This window comes from Mustela putorius, unplaced genomic scaffold (assembly GCF_011764305.1).
Source record: "Mustela putorius furo isolate JIRA1106 unplaced genomic scaffold, ASM1176430v1.1 tig00003909_pilon_pilon_pilon, whole genome shotgun sequence".
Classification (NCBI taxonomy): Eukaryota; Metazoa; Chordata; class Mammalia; order Carnivora; family Mustelidae; genus Mustela; species Mustela putorius.
In genome coordinates, this window is record NW_025422057.1 from 8,621,062 (window position 1) to 8,637,572 (window position 16,511).

The following is a 16,511-nucleotide window of genomic DNA, read 5'->3' on the forward strand; positions in this document are numbered from 1 at the left end:
ATGCCTTACCCATGAGATCGGTCACATGAATTAAAGACAAAAACAGCTCCATGTACCCACCTCTCGTCTCCTTCCTAGTCTCTCTGCTTTCCTGAGGATCCATTCAGCAAGACCCCTGTCCCCACCAGCCCCACCCTGAGGTTTCTGGCACAGAACAGAGGAAGCCTGCCTGCTTCTGATGCCTAATTACCCATGTCACGTCTGACAAGTGACTGACTGAAGTTATTTCTGTTATGACAAATGAGTGTTTAGAATAGACTGTTGCTTTTTTTTTTTTTTTTTTTTTTTTTAAGTAAGTCTTTGGCATTTCCCATCACTGGGCGAGAAAACATCCAGGAACACAAAATTGTTTTAGTTTGTAAAATCTTAACCAAAATCAGACATTTGATTGGAAGTGCAGAAGTTGTTTTTTTTTTTTTTTAAAGATTTTATTTATTTATTTGACAGAGAGAGATCACAAGTAGGCAGAGTGAGAGGAAGGGAAGCAGGCTCCCTGCTGAGCAGAGAGCCCGATGCAGGACTCGATCCCAGGACTCTGAGATCATGACCTGAGCCAAAGGCAGCGGCTTAACCCACTGAGCCACCCAGGCGCCCAGAAGTTCAGAAGTTTTAATGTGGCTTTGAAAAATATTTCTGGACAATGTTGTCTTTCTCATAGTGAAAAAAAGAAATAACATCTGATATGTGGATGGTTTGCTGAGAGCACAGGTATTTTTTGTTTCCTTGTCTTAGGTCCTCCAAAAACTCTGCTTTGAGCCTGTTGAGTTCCTCTGCTAGGAGCTTCAAGTTGAAAGGAAGCACTTGTTCATCTAAAATGAAAAGATACTCTTACAATTATTTGTGTAAACTAATCAGGTTGGGCTGTCTAATAACATCAGGAAATGAATTTGAATACTTCAGACAAACCAATCAGAGTATGCAGTTAATAATCACAGTCCAGTAGGTGTCCTATAGAAACAAAGGTCACATTCATGTGACAGCAAACAGATCTTTTCAGTACCTGGCCACAAAACGCAAGAGCAGAAAAGATAAACCTGAAAAGGATTTTCCTTATTGTCGACAAGATAGTGATTTAGAGTCTTTGTGAACTAAGAGGCAGAAAGGCCAAAAAGCAGACTAGGCAATGACATTTCGGTTTGAAGCTGATAAATTCTCTCTAGCAGGGCCCTGCGATCTATAACCTCCTACGATGATGAAGATGTTCTGTCCTACCCCACCCAGCAGCCACCAGCCACGTGGGTAATGTCACTAAAATAAGACTGTAATGTTATTAAACAGCTTTGCTGAAATTAAACTGGCAAACCATACACTTCACTCATTTAAACCACGATCTGGCTACCTGCAGGCATGTGCGACTGTCCCCACCGTCCATTCGAGAACAGCTCATCCTCAGAAACCTGCGTCCCTTTGCTCCCACCCGCCTACCCCAGCCTCGGCCCCTCCCTGAATCCCTAAGCAACCACTGATGTGCTCGGGAGGCTCCAGGTATCCCGCTTCTGGGCGCCTCACAGGCCCGGACTCAAGCAGCGTGGCTTTGGGTGGTGGCTTCTTCCACTTTGCATCCTGTTTTCAGGGTTCATCCTGGCCACCAGGAATAATGCTGATAAACATTTGTGCACACATTTTGGTATGAATATATGTTGGCAATTTTCTTGAGCAGATAGATACCTAGGAGTGGGCGGGCTGCCCCCACTCCCCCGGTAGTGCCACTGAACTGTTTGAGGAGCTGCTCGGCTGTTTGCCAAAGCAGCTGCACCACTTCACATCCCCACCAGCAGGCCAGGTTTGCGCTTCTCCACATCCCGCCCGCGCCTGATTCCCGCGTGGCCTGATTCCTGATTCCTGATTCCGGCCGGCCCAGCACGTGTGCTCAGGAGTCCTCCCTGCGGACTACTGATAATTGTGTTTTCTTTATGGTTTGGCCATCTTTGTATCTACCCTGGGGAAATGTCTATCAGACCCTTTGCCCATTTTTAAAAATGGGATTGTCTGTATCGCTGAGTGGGTGGTACCGGTCCTTCACCTATTTTGGAGACAAGTCTCTTCTGAGACAAAGGATCCGCAAATACCTTCTCCTGATACGTGGGTTGTCTTTTCATGTTCTCTGGATGGTAGGAGAACTGAATTTTTTATTTCATTTGGGTATGGATCCAGGAGCTAGAAGCACCTCCCTCACATAAATAAATAAACCTGAAAAGGTGTCATTTTAATGGGTGAAAAATGAGTCGAGGGATTTGGGCATAATCCTATTCCCCCTTCTTCTCTTCATTTGATATAGAAAGCAACAACGGCAAACGGCCGAGAGAGAACTCCTACAACCATCTTTGTCTCTAATTATGCTGCTGTTTCTGCTCCAGGCCTCTGGTTTCCGAACTCCAGACTGTAAGCTACAAGTGAGATGCAGGTTGCAGGCAGTCGTTTTCTAAAATGAAGTCAAATAGAATGTTGTAGCGCTCACTCCACATGTGAGGGCTTTGTGAAATTTGTCACTATGCGCGCACATGTTCTTGTACCGGACCACACACCAGGATACAAGAGAAAATGCGCTTATGGATCGTGGTTAAAAAAAAAAGGGGGGGGGTATGAAAAATACTGTATGGTTAGTGTACCGTTTGCTTTTCCAACTTTCTAAGCTTTTGTAAAGGTATTAATAATCAAAGCTGGTGATACAGGGAGTCTAACAGAAAGCACACACGGGAAGCAGACTTGACTCTGAACCCGGGCTGTCCAAGTGCCTTAGAGCTGTTCCGCCTTGGGCAAGTTACTTGACCCTCCCAGAACCTTCATGTCCTATCTGTAAAACTACACTCACCTCATAGGGACACTTAGCATATAAAAACTCAAGAAATGTTAAGCTAACATTAGTTTTTAAATCAAAATTTAAATATAGCAAGGAGTTCAATATTTAAATATTTAAAACTTGAAGGAGTTATGTTCTAGAACTAGCACATACTCCATTCAAGTTCCGACTGAAGACACACTGAGCTTGCCCATCTGCCAGGTGGGCCCTGACCACCTCTCCCCATTCCTTCCTCCACCCAACTCAATGGCCCCGTTTTCTGCTCTAGAACATACCAGACAACTTCACCTCTGGGCTCCTGCATTTGTGGCCACTGCCTAGAGCGATCCGCCGGCAGATGACTGCGTGTCCGCTCCTTCCGTGGATTCGTAGCTCGGCTAAAATGTCATCGCTGAGAAGCCTTCCAGAATACCCTTAAAGAGCAGCTCTCCCCTCACTCCGCATTGCCTTTCCCTACTCTATGTTTCTCCAGGGCACCAGCAGACACTCACATATTTGTCTGTCGTCTGTCTGCTCAGTATAACACACTGCTCCCTGATGCCCCGGCATCTAGAATAAAGCCTAGTGCCGAGCAGCCACTCAATAAAAATGTACTGGACGGATGAAGACCCTGTTCCAGGGGTCAGATATTTAGTTTTTACATAACCACATTGCATGCTGAAACTGGAACATGATGTGAAGGTGAGGACTGAGAGCTAATAAGCCACCGCTGTGTCAAGGGGACAGGAACAGCAGCAGCATCGGACCAACCAAAGCCCAGGCAACCACCCGGCATACCTTTGGCCTCTTTCATCGTCTGAGAGACAATCCTTCGGAGCGTCTGGTCGGCTTGATGCAGAACATTAGTTGAACAAATGATTCTGTCTGTTTCCTGTGGAACACAGACATTGTTATGGCAAGTTTTGTGAGAGGTGGCTAAAGTAGGACGCGGATTTGATGGGACGAAAAGATAAATGAAGGTGGCTTTTCGGTTCCAGTTCTCCTTCCCGAGAAGATGGGCCCGTCTAGACCGCGGGTGCTGGTGAATGTCTAGTCACAGGCTCTCCAGCAACAACAGCAACGCACCCCGTTTCCAGTGTTTGTCCGTGTCCCCAGTGCACGTATTCCTGTCCTTGCCCATTTCAAGTCACCAACACCAGCGTGATGGCAACAGATTCCGACATTCCTGAGGGTTGGACAAATGGCTCTGGCCAGCTGATGCCCCACCACAGCCAGGAGCAGAAGCGGGAACACGGCGGAGACGCCAAGGCAGTGGCCACGCATTTTCCGTATTTTACCCACGGTTTACAATCAGCTCAAAAAGACCCTCCTTCCGAAAATGGTGCCTTTTCATTTATGCTAAATGTATCCGGAAGATTTACCTTTTGTTCCACATTGTCCTCAATATATTTTACTGGATTCTCCAAAGCAGTAAGCAATAAATCAGTCAACTTCAGGCTGCAAGAAAGAGAGGGGAGATAAAATAAATCTTTATATCAAACATCCTTTAAAAAAAAACACCAAAAAGTTGTGTTTATGAACACTAAAGTGAATTCTAGAGGAATAAAAGTGGTGTAACCCAAAGGCCCTAAGCCAAAGGGGGGAAAATGAAACAATTTGGAAGCTACCTTCTACTTTCAAAGTCTAAAAGTAGAAGCTTAAAACAAACTATAAGGCAAAAGAATCCTCTTATTTAAAAAAAATATTAATTTCTTAAGACTCATTTCAATAAGCTTTGAAAAAGACATTCTCTCTTTTCCCTCATTAAGTGCTAAATGTTAGCCCACTATAGCTCACCTTCATGCCCTAAAGGAGGATACTCAGTCTGTACTTCTGGCCTCTGTTTCTTTACCAATGTAGGTTAGAGAAGTTCCCCACTGGCCAAGGGGCCACGGAGGGCTGAGGGTGAATTCATTCATTCATTTAACGACGTTTTACTGAGTATCTTCTTATATGAAAAATACAGACACTGTACGAGACACTGTGTGCTAAGCAGGAAGTGCAGTGAAACCCCTACCCTCTCTAAGCCCGGTTAACGGCTGCATTGTCTGTCTCATTACTTCAGCAAAAAGTTATAATTTCAGACAGTGACGAGTGGATGAATGAAGACCATAAGCAGAGTGATGGTGTTAAAGAGTGTGGCCTGTTCGTCCAACGAACACTGCTCACGTTAGTTAGGCAGGAAAGGCAGTGACGCATAGTAAGTAGGAAGGGCCGAGAGGCGGGAAGTGCAAAGTCCCGGAGGCAAGAACAAGCTCCTCCGGTTCATGGAACAAAGGCCGGTTTGGTTGAAAAGCGGCAAAGGGGGAAAGTAGTAGGCTATGCGGTTGCAAAGTTAACTGGGGTGACCACACGTGCTTCATGGTAAGGAGTCTGGATTCTACTCCGAGTGCAGAGGGAACCACTGAAACAATTTAGGCCAGCGGGAGTTGAAGCTCAACTTCAAGATGATCTTTCTCACGCTGAAAAGAGCTGGAGTGAGTGAGACCGTGCTGGGTCCAAACCATGGGTCTGCCACTTACTACCTGGATGTGTCACCCGGCTTACCTGCCGGTCATCACATCTATGAAATGGGGATAATTCCATTTATCCTCAAGAGTTGTTTGTGGGGACTGAATGAGATTAAACACAGGAAGCGTTCAGTACATGTCCAGTACAGAGTCTCTATCTGCTCACCAGCTGGTACTGTGAGCAGTAACACTACCAGTGGCAGTGGTGGTGAAGTAGTATTTTATAGAAGCCGGGAAAATGAACGCTTGTCAGATCATCTTTCAACTTCTAATACAAGGCTACCAGGCTTCAAGCACCCCCTTCACTGGTGCTGTGACTATTTTGGACATGTGAGAACAGGTGGCCAGGCTCCAAAGACCCAAGACAAAACAGACTGTGGTAAGCATTGGCAAAAGCATGGGAGAAACACTCTTCCTTCCTTTTTGCAAGAACTGGCCCTCCCTTGTCTCAGAGCATTGAGAACATTAGGCCACTCTCATGGGATAGATACCTGGATGCCTCAACCAGCCATTCACTTCCAAAGAAAAAAATGTCAAGTATTCCAGAGTGAGCAGTAATCAGCTGGTTATGCACCTGCTCAAAGTTTCAGGATATTACAAGTTAAAATTAGAAACCTCAGCAGTAGCTTATTTCATAAACCTATAAACAACAGTCACTTAAGTCCATTTTTTTTTTTAGCCTGTTCAAGTATGTATTAAGAAATGGGTGGAAACGATATCTTGGAACTAAACATTTTGAGGAGTGAATTTAAAAAATTAGCCTTTTAAAAATAACTGATCTGGGGCACCTGGGTGGCTCAGCTGCTTAAGCCTCTGCCTTACACTCAGGTCTTGATCTCAGGGTCCTGGGATCGAGCCCCACCTTGGGCCCCCTGCTCAGTGGGGAGTCTGCTTCTCTCTCTCTCCCTCTGCCTGCTGCTCCCCCGCCCCCCACACTCATGCTCTCTCTCAAATCTTTAAAAAAAAAAAAAAAAAAAACCTGCTGATGCCCCATGGACAGCAGTTAGGCAGGGGCTGAGGAGACTTGGGGAATACGGCTCTGGAACTCTGCTGTCGGACACAACAGCCACTAGCCACAAGAGGCTACTTACATTTAAAGCAATTAAAATAAAATTTTAAACTTTGGCCCTCAGAGGCACTGGCTGTGTTTCAAGAGCTCAAGGTCACAGGTGCCCTGCAGGCACTACTCTGGATGGTACAAATAGAGAACATTTCCATCAGCAGTGAAAATTCCATTAGAAATGTGCTGCTGTAGAACTCCCAAGACACAGACCATGGTCGGAAGCACCAGCACTTCAGCCCAGAAGCCTCACACACACGCAGCAGTGTAACAACAGGGAGGTTTAAGGCAAAATTCGGACTCTGCCCCTCTTACCCTTTTTCTTTCTAGAGGAAAATGACCAGGCAAACTCTTTAGGCTGCACTAATGCTGTAGCGAGAGTTTCAAAGATGTGCCCTACTCTGCATGCCCTGCTCTGATCTCTCACAACAACACAGTCTTAACGAGAGCTCACATTTGCACACAAACTCGGGTTCACATCTCAGCTGCCGCAAGCTTGAGGACTCTGAGCAAAGTAACTTTCTCACTCAGTTGCTTCCTCTCCATAAAGGGAAGACAACAATCTCTCTCCAGCACTTGTGGAAAGATTAACCAAGCAAGGGACCATGAGTCAAGCAAGGAGCACAGCTGGCTGGGCTCAGGGAGGCAGCCGGTGAAGGTCAGCTTTGTGTGGGGTACCTGGCCTCAGAAGAACACGGCGTACTCTCAATTGTGAGGCTGTTGTGTTCCCAAGCATTTTTCCCAGGGTTGGGCTTTTCTATCTTTCTTGCCATCAGGTGGATGGTCTCAGCAGGCAGAGCCTGGGGTCTCTGATCATTCCTCTGCAAACAGGTCTCGAGAGAACAGTCTAAAAAGAGCTGGCAGAAGCCTAATGAATCTGAAAATGTTAAACCACAAAATTACTGGTGCACTGTTTTTTTTTTTTCCCCAAACTGTGACATAAACAAATTAGACAAATGATACTGGCAGCAGCAAGAAAAACCATTTGCAAAGCTGAACATATAGCTTCAAAATTAAGTAAAACGATACTAACTTCCCCATCCAATTAAATTCTCACTAAGAATGATGATGATTTTGATATGCAAACAAGTGTCTGTGTATAAGAAAAAAAATGTTTGAATTACATTTCCGAGCCAGTTGGTAGACTTCGTATCTCATACTTTGATAATAAAAGTTGTCATCTAAAATCAAAAACAAAGGTCTAGAAACAGCAGTCTTCGTTAAGAGGTAGCAAGACTGGGTTTCCAGCACAGCAGAAGATAACAGATCTTGATCCTTCAAGCAGGTTATAAAATCCTCCCACATGGCTGCGGTCCTGTTGGGTGGGGCAGACATCTGACACGTGTTCGTGACAGCCATCAAGAAGTATTCCAGATACCTCAACAGTTCCTGTCGAAGCAATTTCCAGTGTGATGGCTGCAAAAGATGGAAGAATGACAACTTGTGCCGGGCTCTGGCCAGCAGGGTGGTCACGATTAACTGCCACCCACCGCACATGAACATTTCAGCTCACAGGGCTGCACCATTTGGAATTCTCTGAGCACAACCTGTTCTGTCATGCCTCTGTATCTCAGTATACATGGTTTCCTCTGCCCACCAACTCCTACTCCCTGATGTTAGTCCTCTGAAGTCTCCTCAGACTCAGTCACACAGGAGGCAGCTCAGAAGCTCCCTTGCCTACGTGGCATCCTGCTCTAGCAGAGGGTTTAGGCATTTGTTTTCACATCTCTATTTCTCTGCTAGATCAATCGTCCGCTGTTACCCTCCAGGAGAAATGAGGAGCCAAAATCAATATCCTGCTGAAATAAAAATAGTCTGGCTTAGAGAGCTATGCTGGTTTGCCGTTGAAATGAGGAAAGTTGTGGACGGAAAAGATCAGCTGAAAGGTGTGTGGGGCAAGATGAAAAGATTTCAGGCTAACAACAGAGTTGAAACAGGATGGGGAACGACAAGAGAAGGTAGACGGAAGGGAAGAGAATAAGTAACTCGAGAATCCAGGTAATCTTGTGCTGCTCAAGGACTGTGGATAGCAGGGACAGAGTTATAAGGTCTAGGCTGGAGAAAACATAGGAACACCAGAAAAGGATCCCTCTCCCGCCTGTCCATGCCCTGCCACATCACTGAGATTACATCAGAGACAACAAATACATCGCCTAAACTTACTGAAAAGGAAACAAGATCTTCTAGAAGGTTACCCATGGTGACTAAATGAGTCCCAAGGGCTTCATTGTAGGGAGGAGTGGAAAAAAAGATAATAAAAGGGAGGAAAAAGCCCAGCAATACAACAATCCCTATCAACAGCTTTCAGCTTTCCCTCAAGTGGTGAAAATACTACCGTCCAACTAAATCTAGTGCTGTCCAGGACTTGATACTGCATTTGCCTCACAATTAAACAAGAATAGGAAAGTATGGCGCACCTGGGTGGCTCAGTGGGTTAAAACCTCTGCCTTCGGCTCAGGTCACAACCTCAGGGTCCTGGGATCAAGCCCCACATCGGGCTCTCTGCTCATCAGGGAGCCTGATCCCCCACTCCGCCTACCTTTCTCTCTGCCTACTTGTGATCTCTGTCTGTCAAATAAATAAATAAAATCTTTAAAAAAAAGAATAGGAAAAGTATATATAATCTTGCTGGAGCAGTCCAAAATGTTTCCATCCAGCAAATGGACTATATTTGTACATATATATTTACAGAGTGGAGTCACATCATATTTGCACATTATTTACGTGCATCCATCTACACTAGGGTATTAAACGACAAACATAATTTAATTTTTCAGAATCTGTCAGAGGATCTGCTATAGAGAGTGAGATGGGTGATATAAATTTACTCTCCCCCCCAGAGCTCTGTTTTTATATGCTTCTCCAAGGGGATGCACCTCACTGTGCTGAGTGTGATTTGAAGGCCTCAAGTGTGCAGCTGGAACGTGCAAGCTGGTCACTGAACAGAAGCCCATTACTTCATCTGTGGCCATCATCTTTTCCTATGCTGGCGGAGGCAGATTCACCCTGAGATGAATGAAGAGTGAGCTTCAGAGGCCAGACCCTTCATTTGTACAGCCACTTTCTACTATCACTGGAGGGACCCTAGGAACTTTGTTATTTATAATTCTGTATCCTTCTTCTTAAAAAAATTTTTTTTCTGCAAATTGTATAAACTTATAATAGATCCACAAAGATTTGCCCGTGGCTGCATGTTAAACGGGCTGTGTTGACTTTTTTAAGAGATTCCGCCCCTTCCTAAGACCCCAAGGATCTTTCGAGAGCATCCCTGACCACGGGGGCGGGGGCTCCCTCTTGCACGCTGGCGACACCTGCGCGGTCCTGAGCCTCCCTCTGTAGAAGGGACAGTACGAACAGGCCCCACAGAGCCACACAGATCTCCACAAGGAATTACTCTAAGATGGAGTCAGCAGCGTCTGCGCTAAACCGGCTCCACTTCTCCCGAATCCGGGTCTCTCCCGCTCTATCGGGGCGCCCCTCCCACACCAGGTGCAGTCCCACATCCAGTGGGACCCCCCTTCCGTCCACGACCGGGCTCTCGGCCCCGCCCCCCGTGCTGACCAATGGCCGCGCGCTCGCCTGCTCCAGGAACGCGTCCGGCATGACGTTATCATAGGTGATCACGCCGACGGCCCAGCCCCGCTCCTGGCGCAGCCGGTGGCTGAGGGCCCGCGCGAAGGTCGATTTTCCTGCTGCCGGCAGGCCGCAGAGAAGGCAGAGGCCCACCTCCCGCGGCCCCTCGCTGCGCGCACCGCTGGCGTCCTCGGCGGTCTTCATGCTGTCGCGGGAGACGGAAGGCGGCGGGGAGCCCCGTCTCCGGAACCGTCCGCCCAGCGCGCACGCGCAGTGGCTGTGCCGCCTGGGGCCGGGAGGGACGGACCGGCGCGTCTTCCGATCCCCACACGGTGCGCGGTCCGGCGGGCTCCGCGATCTCCTCGTGGCCACTGGAACCGCTGGTGCCGAGCTCCTTTTGTAGGGCGAGTCCTCTAGGCTGGGGACCACGGCCATGCGTTTCCTGACTCCTGGACGTTACCCGAAGGGTCAGAGAGCTGGACTTAAGTGGTCAGATTTATCCTCCCTGCTGGAAACTTGCGAGCCATCGAGAATTGCACCTGGGGTTCATTAAGGCGAGGTGCTTGGAAAATCCCGGAAGAGACTCTGAGCGTCTTCCCCCAGCGGTCTTTGAAAGGTCAAGAGCTGTTAGAATGGAAGGCGGAGTCGACAGTCCCACGCCCGCGCTCCACTGACCCTCCTAAATGCGACAGGTGCAGGGCAGGGGAAACACTGGCTACCGCGCCCGGAGTTGGCGGCTAGTGTGAGGAGGTGGAGACAGGACAGGAACATCCCCAGACCTCCGTTCCAGTGTATTCATGCAGAGGACCGCAGGTATTCTAGTGTTCAAGGAGATGTACTAGGCTGTGGGGCGGTAGAAAGTTCTTGTATGGAGTTGGGATGTAGAGAAGCTGAATTCGGATTCTAACTATCACTTTATTTTAAAGGGGATTACTTCTTAGTCACAAAGTGGTGTGTTCAAAATGTGTGCAAAGGAGGTTAGAATCAATAAAGGGGGGGCAATACAATCAATAATGCAATGTTAAATCTGATAGTTTGACTACAGAGGATGTACACATACATTTTCTCTTGAAGGTGAGCCCTGGGTTAAACATAGTCATTTCAGGATTTGGTCATCGGTCCAGTGCAAGAACGAGAAAGGAATGTTGTGCCAGTGGGGCAGCAAGCCCAAGGTCCCCAGGGTGGCTGCTGAGTCAGAGTGCCCACAGCTCAAATGGCTTTAGCAATGAAGATATAGTACTTTGGGCAGAAATCCAGTTCATTTATGGAGCCTGAGCAGAGAGCTATTTAGAACTTCAGGAGCCTTGCTTACTGACCTCCACCTCCGTTCCCTCCCACCTCAGCTGGTTTAAGGAAAAAGCTGAGCATACTACGAACTTTGGGGAGGGAAAGGACCCAAACTTTCATTGCTGGTAGATCTAGTACCTACATTCAGACTGATCTGATCGTTGGTGTCATTGCAGTAGTTACAGGGAGCAACAGACGGGACCAAAAAGCAATCCCATCCTCAAGAGACATTTGTGGCCCATTTTACCTCACATACAAACATAATTTGAAGGGGACAGATCCCTCCTATTTACGATGTTAAACTTGATTTAAATCACGCTTAGATTGGTTGTCACATGGCACTCTAAGTGCAGCCTCGATTGTCCTCATTCCCTTCCTTCTGATCCTCAGAAGCAAGGAGGTTGGTCAGTAACCTTCATGCTGGAGCAGTCAGTCTGCTTTGAACCCGCGGTGAGACTGCATGACATGCCTCCCCTTCCTAGTTCTAGTCCATCAGTTCTGGCCCTCAGAACCCTGGGCATTGCCCAGGACCTTTGCTGGGACTGACTACCACATAGGTTGTAGGAAGTGCTCAGGACCCAATTTCAATTTTTGCCTCAGCTAATTGTCCCATGTTGGAAGCTTTGTTTCTTCTCACGAGAGCTTTCAGTTCATTCTGAGTCAGCTGCCTGTCCTTAAGGGGAACTATATTAATCTGAGAGCAAGTGAACTTAAAGAGCTATGTGTGACTCCTCTGGGTTTCAGTCTCCTGATCTGTATAACTCTGCAGAGGGGCGCTTAGAAACTCTGAGATTCCACCTTCTGACAATCCCCAGTATCTTCAGAAGCAGGGGTCCTCTGGTTAACACTGTTTCCTGCCAACTCAGTATCAAGTTCTTTAGTTGCCAACAGAAACGCTAACAATCTAGCTTGACAAAGCCCTGATTTCCTTAATCACATTTATGGGAGTAAAACCTCACTCCTCACCTCTTTTGCCAATTTCTTTTTTCTTTACTAATTCCTAGAGCTAAGCCTTCTGGAACCCTTTTCTAGTCAGACTTTTAAAAATACCTTGACCTGGGGCGCCTGGGTTGCTTTGTCTAACAAGTGTCAGAACTCTTGATTTTGGCTCAGGTCACGCTCTCAGGGTTGTGGAATTGAGCTCCATCGGGTGAGATGCTCAGTTGGGAGTGTGAAGACTCTCTCTCCCCTGCCCCTCCCCTCTCAAATAAATAAATAAATCTTTAAAAAAAAAAAAAAGTACCTCGACCCGCTTTACTTTAACCCAAACATGGCATTGCAAACCTGACATTCACAACCTCTGCAAACTCTCACTTCCCATTACGAGATTAACTAAGACATGTTATTCCATAACCAGTAGACATTTAGTAAGTGCTTGTCCCCTCAGCTGCCACCTCCTCAAAGGCCTGTGAAAAAGAACTTTCTTTGCTCTCCAGCGAGGTATCTGTTCATACCCATTTCAAAAACTCCTGTAAATTTCAGGCCGCTGTAAAACTTGCGAGCTTACTGGCTCCTTTTCTATACTATCAATATCATTTCCAGTTGGATCATCTTCACATCACCAATCTTATCTTCCTATTGAGTTTTTTAAAAACTTAACAAAGGTAACCTAAAATGTGAGCCACATACTGAAATGTTACCAGATCTGGAACTATTCTTACAATATGTAGTGTTTTTCTGATTTCTCCAAGACCACTCTGCCCCGGGTATGGTGAGGTGAGTAAATGTGGTATGTGAAAGCGTGTAAATGATCTACTGTACTGAGAGTGGGCACTGAGACCTGAATAATCATTAATTTCATTAACCCTAAGAAACACCAAAGCGGCTGAGGAAAGACCACAGGTACAAAAAGCAGTTCTGCTAAGATAAAGGAGGATCTGGGGCAACATCCGATTTATAGTAACAACGACGGAACAGATGTCACTGTCCTTCATGGTTTCTTGAGCTTTCAGAGCAACTCCCCTGGAAGAAAATTCCAATGAGTTTTCTCACTATTTCCTTACTTCCTACGATTGCTCTATGTTTTAAATAGTTAAAAATATGTTTAAAACAAACTCAACAGTCTAATAAATGAGCTGTATTTTAACACTGTGAAAATTACTCAATGTTTGGTACTTGTGTACCAGATACTGTGTTAAATGCTGGGTATCCACATGTAAAGACATCTTCTGCAGTTAAAAAAAACAAACAAACAAAAAAAAAACCTCATAGTTTATTTGAGGAAAATGAGAAAAGTACAATGTCCATAGCATTTGGAGATAAATTGAACTATCAACTAAGAAAATTTACCTTGGCTGTTCATGTTATATCATATATAAAAGGACAGCTATCCGAAGTAAAACTGGTATAAGGATTTTATAGTTTTCCCTTATCCTGAAATCCAGTATTATAACCTATCCCTGGAGGAACATTAACATATCTCAAAATTCTGTAATTTTGCATAAAGATGAATACTTTTCAGAGGAGTATTCAAAAATGAGTTATGAGCATATTCTGTAGAATTTTTGATATGTTACTTATTCAGAACGTGCAAGTGTCACAAAAACAAAAAATAGCAATATACATCTTATGGTTCATTTAGCTTGCATGCTACTTTCCTTCCTTATAAATTTACCAAAAGAAGAGATGGTTCACCCAGAAGTCACTGCTGCGTCCCCAAGAAAGTAGGATCAAACAGTCCCATGCAACAGTCCATTTACAAAAGTTCAGTTTAAGTCAGGTATTCTGAAGCTGGCGTGGACTCTTCCACAGATCCCATATTACTCATGCTGGTTACTTCTTCAGTCTACTTTTTACTGGATTCATTCCCATCAGTATACATCACTGTAGATTCAAGCAGAATAAGTTAATTTTTTTCAATTATGAAGATAAAACATACAAAACCTCTTTGCAGTTTTCAGTAATTTAAGGGAATAAAGGGGTCTTAAAATGAAAGTGTTTAAGAATCTGTTGTAAGGCACACACGGCGACAAGACACAGTTATGTGATTCGTACCTACCTTATCCCTAATACCTCTATTTGTATTTTAAAGAAATCTCTTCTCTTAGTTTTATTTTTAAATTGTTCTCTTTACTAAGACTCTTGGGTAGTGATGGTGGGCAGCATTGGGAAGCAAGAAAAGCCTGTAACAATAGCATGGGGTTCTTTTTTAAAGCGAAGAACACTATCCCCTAATAAAACTCTATAGGGGCACCTGGGTGGCTCAGTCAGTTAAGCATCCAACTTGATTTTGATTAAGGTCACGATCTCAGAGTCATTGGGGGTCAGTCATGTAGGCAGAGAGCACCCGTATGCTGACGTTACTCGGTTTTCAACCCTTTCAGAAGTCAATCTAATAGAATGTGACCCTTCATCATAAATCATATTGTTTAGCATGACCTAGAGATGGTGGGACCCCAAGCCCCTAGTTAAAAGACAGTTTAATCAAGCAGGATATTCTAACAGCTGAGAGGATATTTTCAGGAGCTGGGCAACTGCAAGTCTTTTTTTGGGAATGTGCAAGTTTTGAACAAGTTAATCCTTTTAAGGATTTAAGTTCCTATAACCACCTTGATGGGGAGTACACTCCAGATTCCTCATCCTCCATCATCCCCCAGGTGCTGTCTGATCATCCTGGCATCTCATCATCAAAAATTCTGTCAGGCTGGCTTAGCCAGAACTCCCCTAACCCATGATGATTTCTCTTAGTAATTTTCCACCAGACTCCCCACCTGTTCCTTGGGCATAAATTCCTACTTGCCAACACTATATTCAGAATGGAGCCTCTTTCTATTTATGAACCTCTTTCTCTCAATGTCGTAGTTCTGAATAAAATGGTTTTTTTACCATCCAGCTCTGGTTTTTCTTGACATACTTAAAAAGGGCAAGTATAGTACAGAGGAATTAGCTTAATCCTATAGGAAGGGACTATCACCTGATTTTGAATAATAAACAGGATATTCCCTACATACCCGCAAAAGGGGCATTCCACCTGGAGAGGAAAGTATGTGTGCGTGTGGCAGGGAGGCAGTGTGTAGGAAGAGGCAGGCAAGAGTCACAGTACAAAGGGCTTTGTAAGTCATGCTAAGCGTAAAGGTGACGATGACATCAAGCACTAGAAGAAAAAGAGGGCAGTGCAGAGGATGGAATGGAGGTTATGAGAATGAAGGCTTATGACAGTAAAGAAACTCCAGGAATTGTTCAGATGAAAGTTAGTGCTTGTAAACAAAAGACCCATAGATGAAGAAGAATGAGAAAGAAAGAGAACCAAGACCTGTTGATTTATTGAATGCATGGGAGTGAGAGAAGGGTAAGCCACAGTCTTTAGTTTTTTGACTCCTGGTCATTCAGCCTATTTAAGGAAGTCAAAATCCAGCTGGTAACATTGATCTCTTTCCTTTAATTGAAGGTAGGTGTTTTTGAAGAAAAGTGTATTTTCCTTAGGACTCCCCAAATTGTTAACACGAATGGACATTTATGACCACAGGAAGCAGGATATATAGAATGGAAAAACTGACGGAGATGACCTAAAACGAATCTGGAGTACTGAAAATCTTCCTAAACGTCCTAGGACCTTTACATTTAGGGACTCTGGAACTTATCTGTGATCTAATTCCCTTTTTTATTTCAAAAGATGAAAAACTCATCTGCACAAGCCTTTCCAGGATGGGGACTGGGTGGAGGTGGTGGGGAGGCACCAGTTACCTTCCTATACCCCGAGGGGCAACTAGGAAGTTCCATCTGCTCCACTTTTCGGGACCCAAACGTAAAATCCAGCTCAGAAGCTCCTCCGCCAGAGCGCCGAGAAGCCGGCCCCACTCTTTCCTCCGCTCCAGCGCTGAGGCCACTGGACGCGAGGTCAGCCCCGTTGGCGTTTGGGCCTCACGCCAGCGCTTCACGGACTCGGCCACGTCCCGCCAGCGCCGCCACTACCCTACGAGTCCGGGACGCTGTGCAAACCTCCGCCTGAGGCCCGAAACCACCCACCTGAAGAGATCCAGAGCTGAAAGAGTTCAATTGTGTGGAGCTTCTAACTTGCTTTTCTGTAACTGCTCTGCTGCTTTGCGGGTTGAACCTTGAGAAACAGGAGCATGGCCTTCCCCTTGTGTTCCCCTCCATTCCCCCGAGGCCCCACATCCTGAGCACGGTCCCTGCTTAAGAGATGTCCTTGAATTATGCTTGTGGTTAACAAAGAAGAGAACTGTCTTGTCCTGGCTTCACAGCCTCCCAGCTACACCGGGACGATAAGACATGGCTAACTGAAAAATGTAAACTGTGCAGAGCATACCAGGAACTGTAACTGTGTAAACAGGTCACTGTGATT

At 45.6% G+C, this 16,511-nt stretch overlaps 1 protein-coding gene and 1 long non-coding RNA gene across 2 annotated transcripts; both read right to left on the minus strand.

Moving 5' to 3' along the window:
* Nucleotides 1–539: 539 nt before the first annotated feature.
* Nucleotides 540–10,482, minus strand: PSTK (phosphoseryl-tRNA kinase). Its single transcript, XM_013055732.2, has 6 exons — nt 9,911–10,482; nt 7,474–7,765; nt 7,028–7,226; nt 4,162–4,237; nt 3,578–3,671; nt 540–809 (listed from the first exon to the last, which is right to left on the minus strand). The coding sequence occupies exons 1-6, from the start codon at nt 10,355–10,357 to the stop codon at nt 610–612; spliced, it is 1,308 nt and encodes a 435-aa protein (XP_012911186.1). The 5' UTR covers nt 10,358–10,482; the 3' UTR covers nt 540–609.
* Nucleotides 10,483–13,405: 2,923 nt separating this feature from the next.
* Nucleotides 13,406–16,262, minus strand: LOC123388649. The gene is made up of 2 exons (XR_006603110.1): nt 16,175–16,262; nt 13,406–14,032 (listed from the first exon to the last, which is right to left on the minus strand). It is a non-coding gene; the product is annotated as an uncharacterized LOC123388649 (long non-coding RNA).
* Nucleotides 16,263–16,511: the final 249 nt, after the last annotated feature.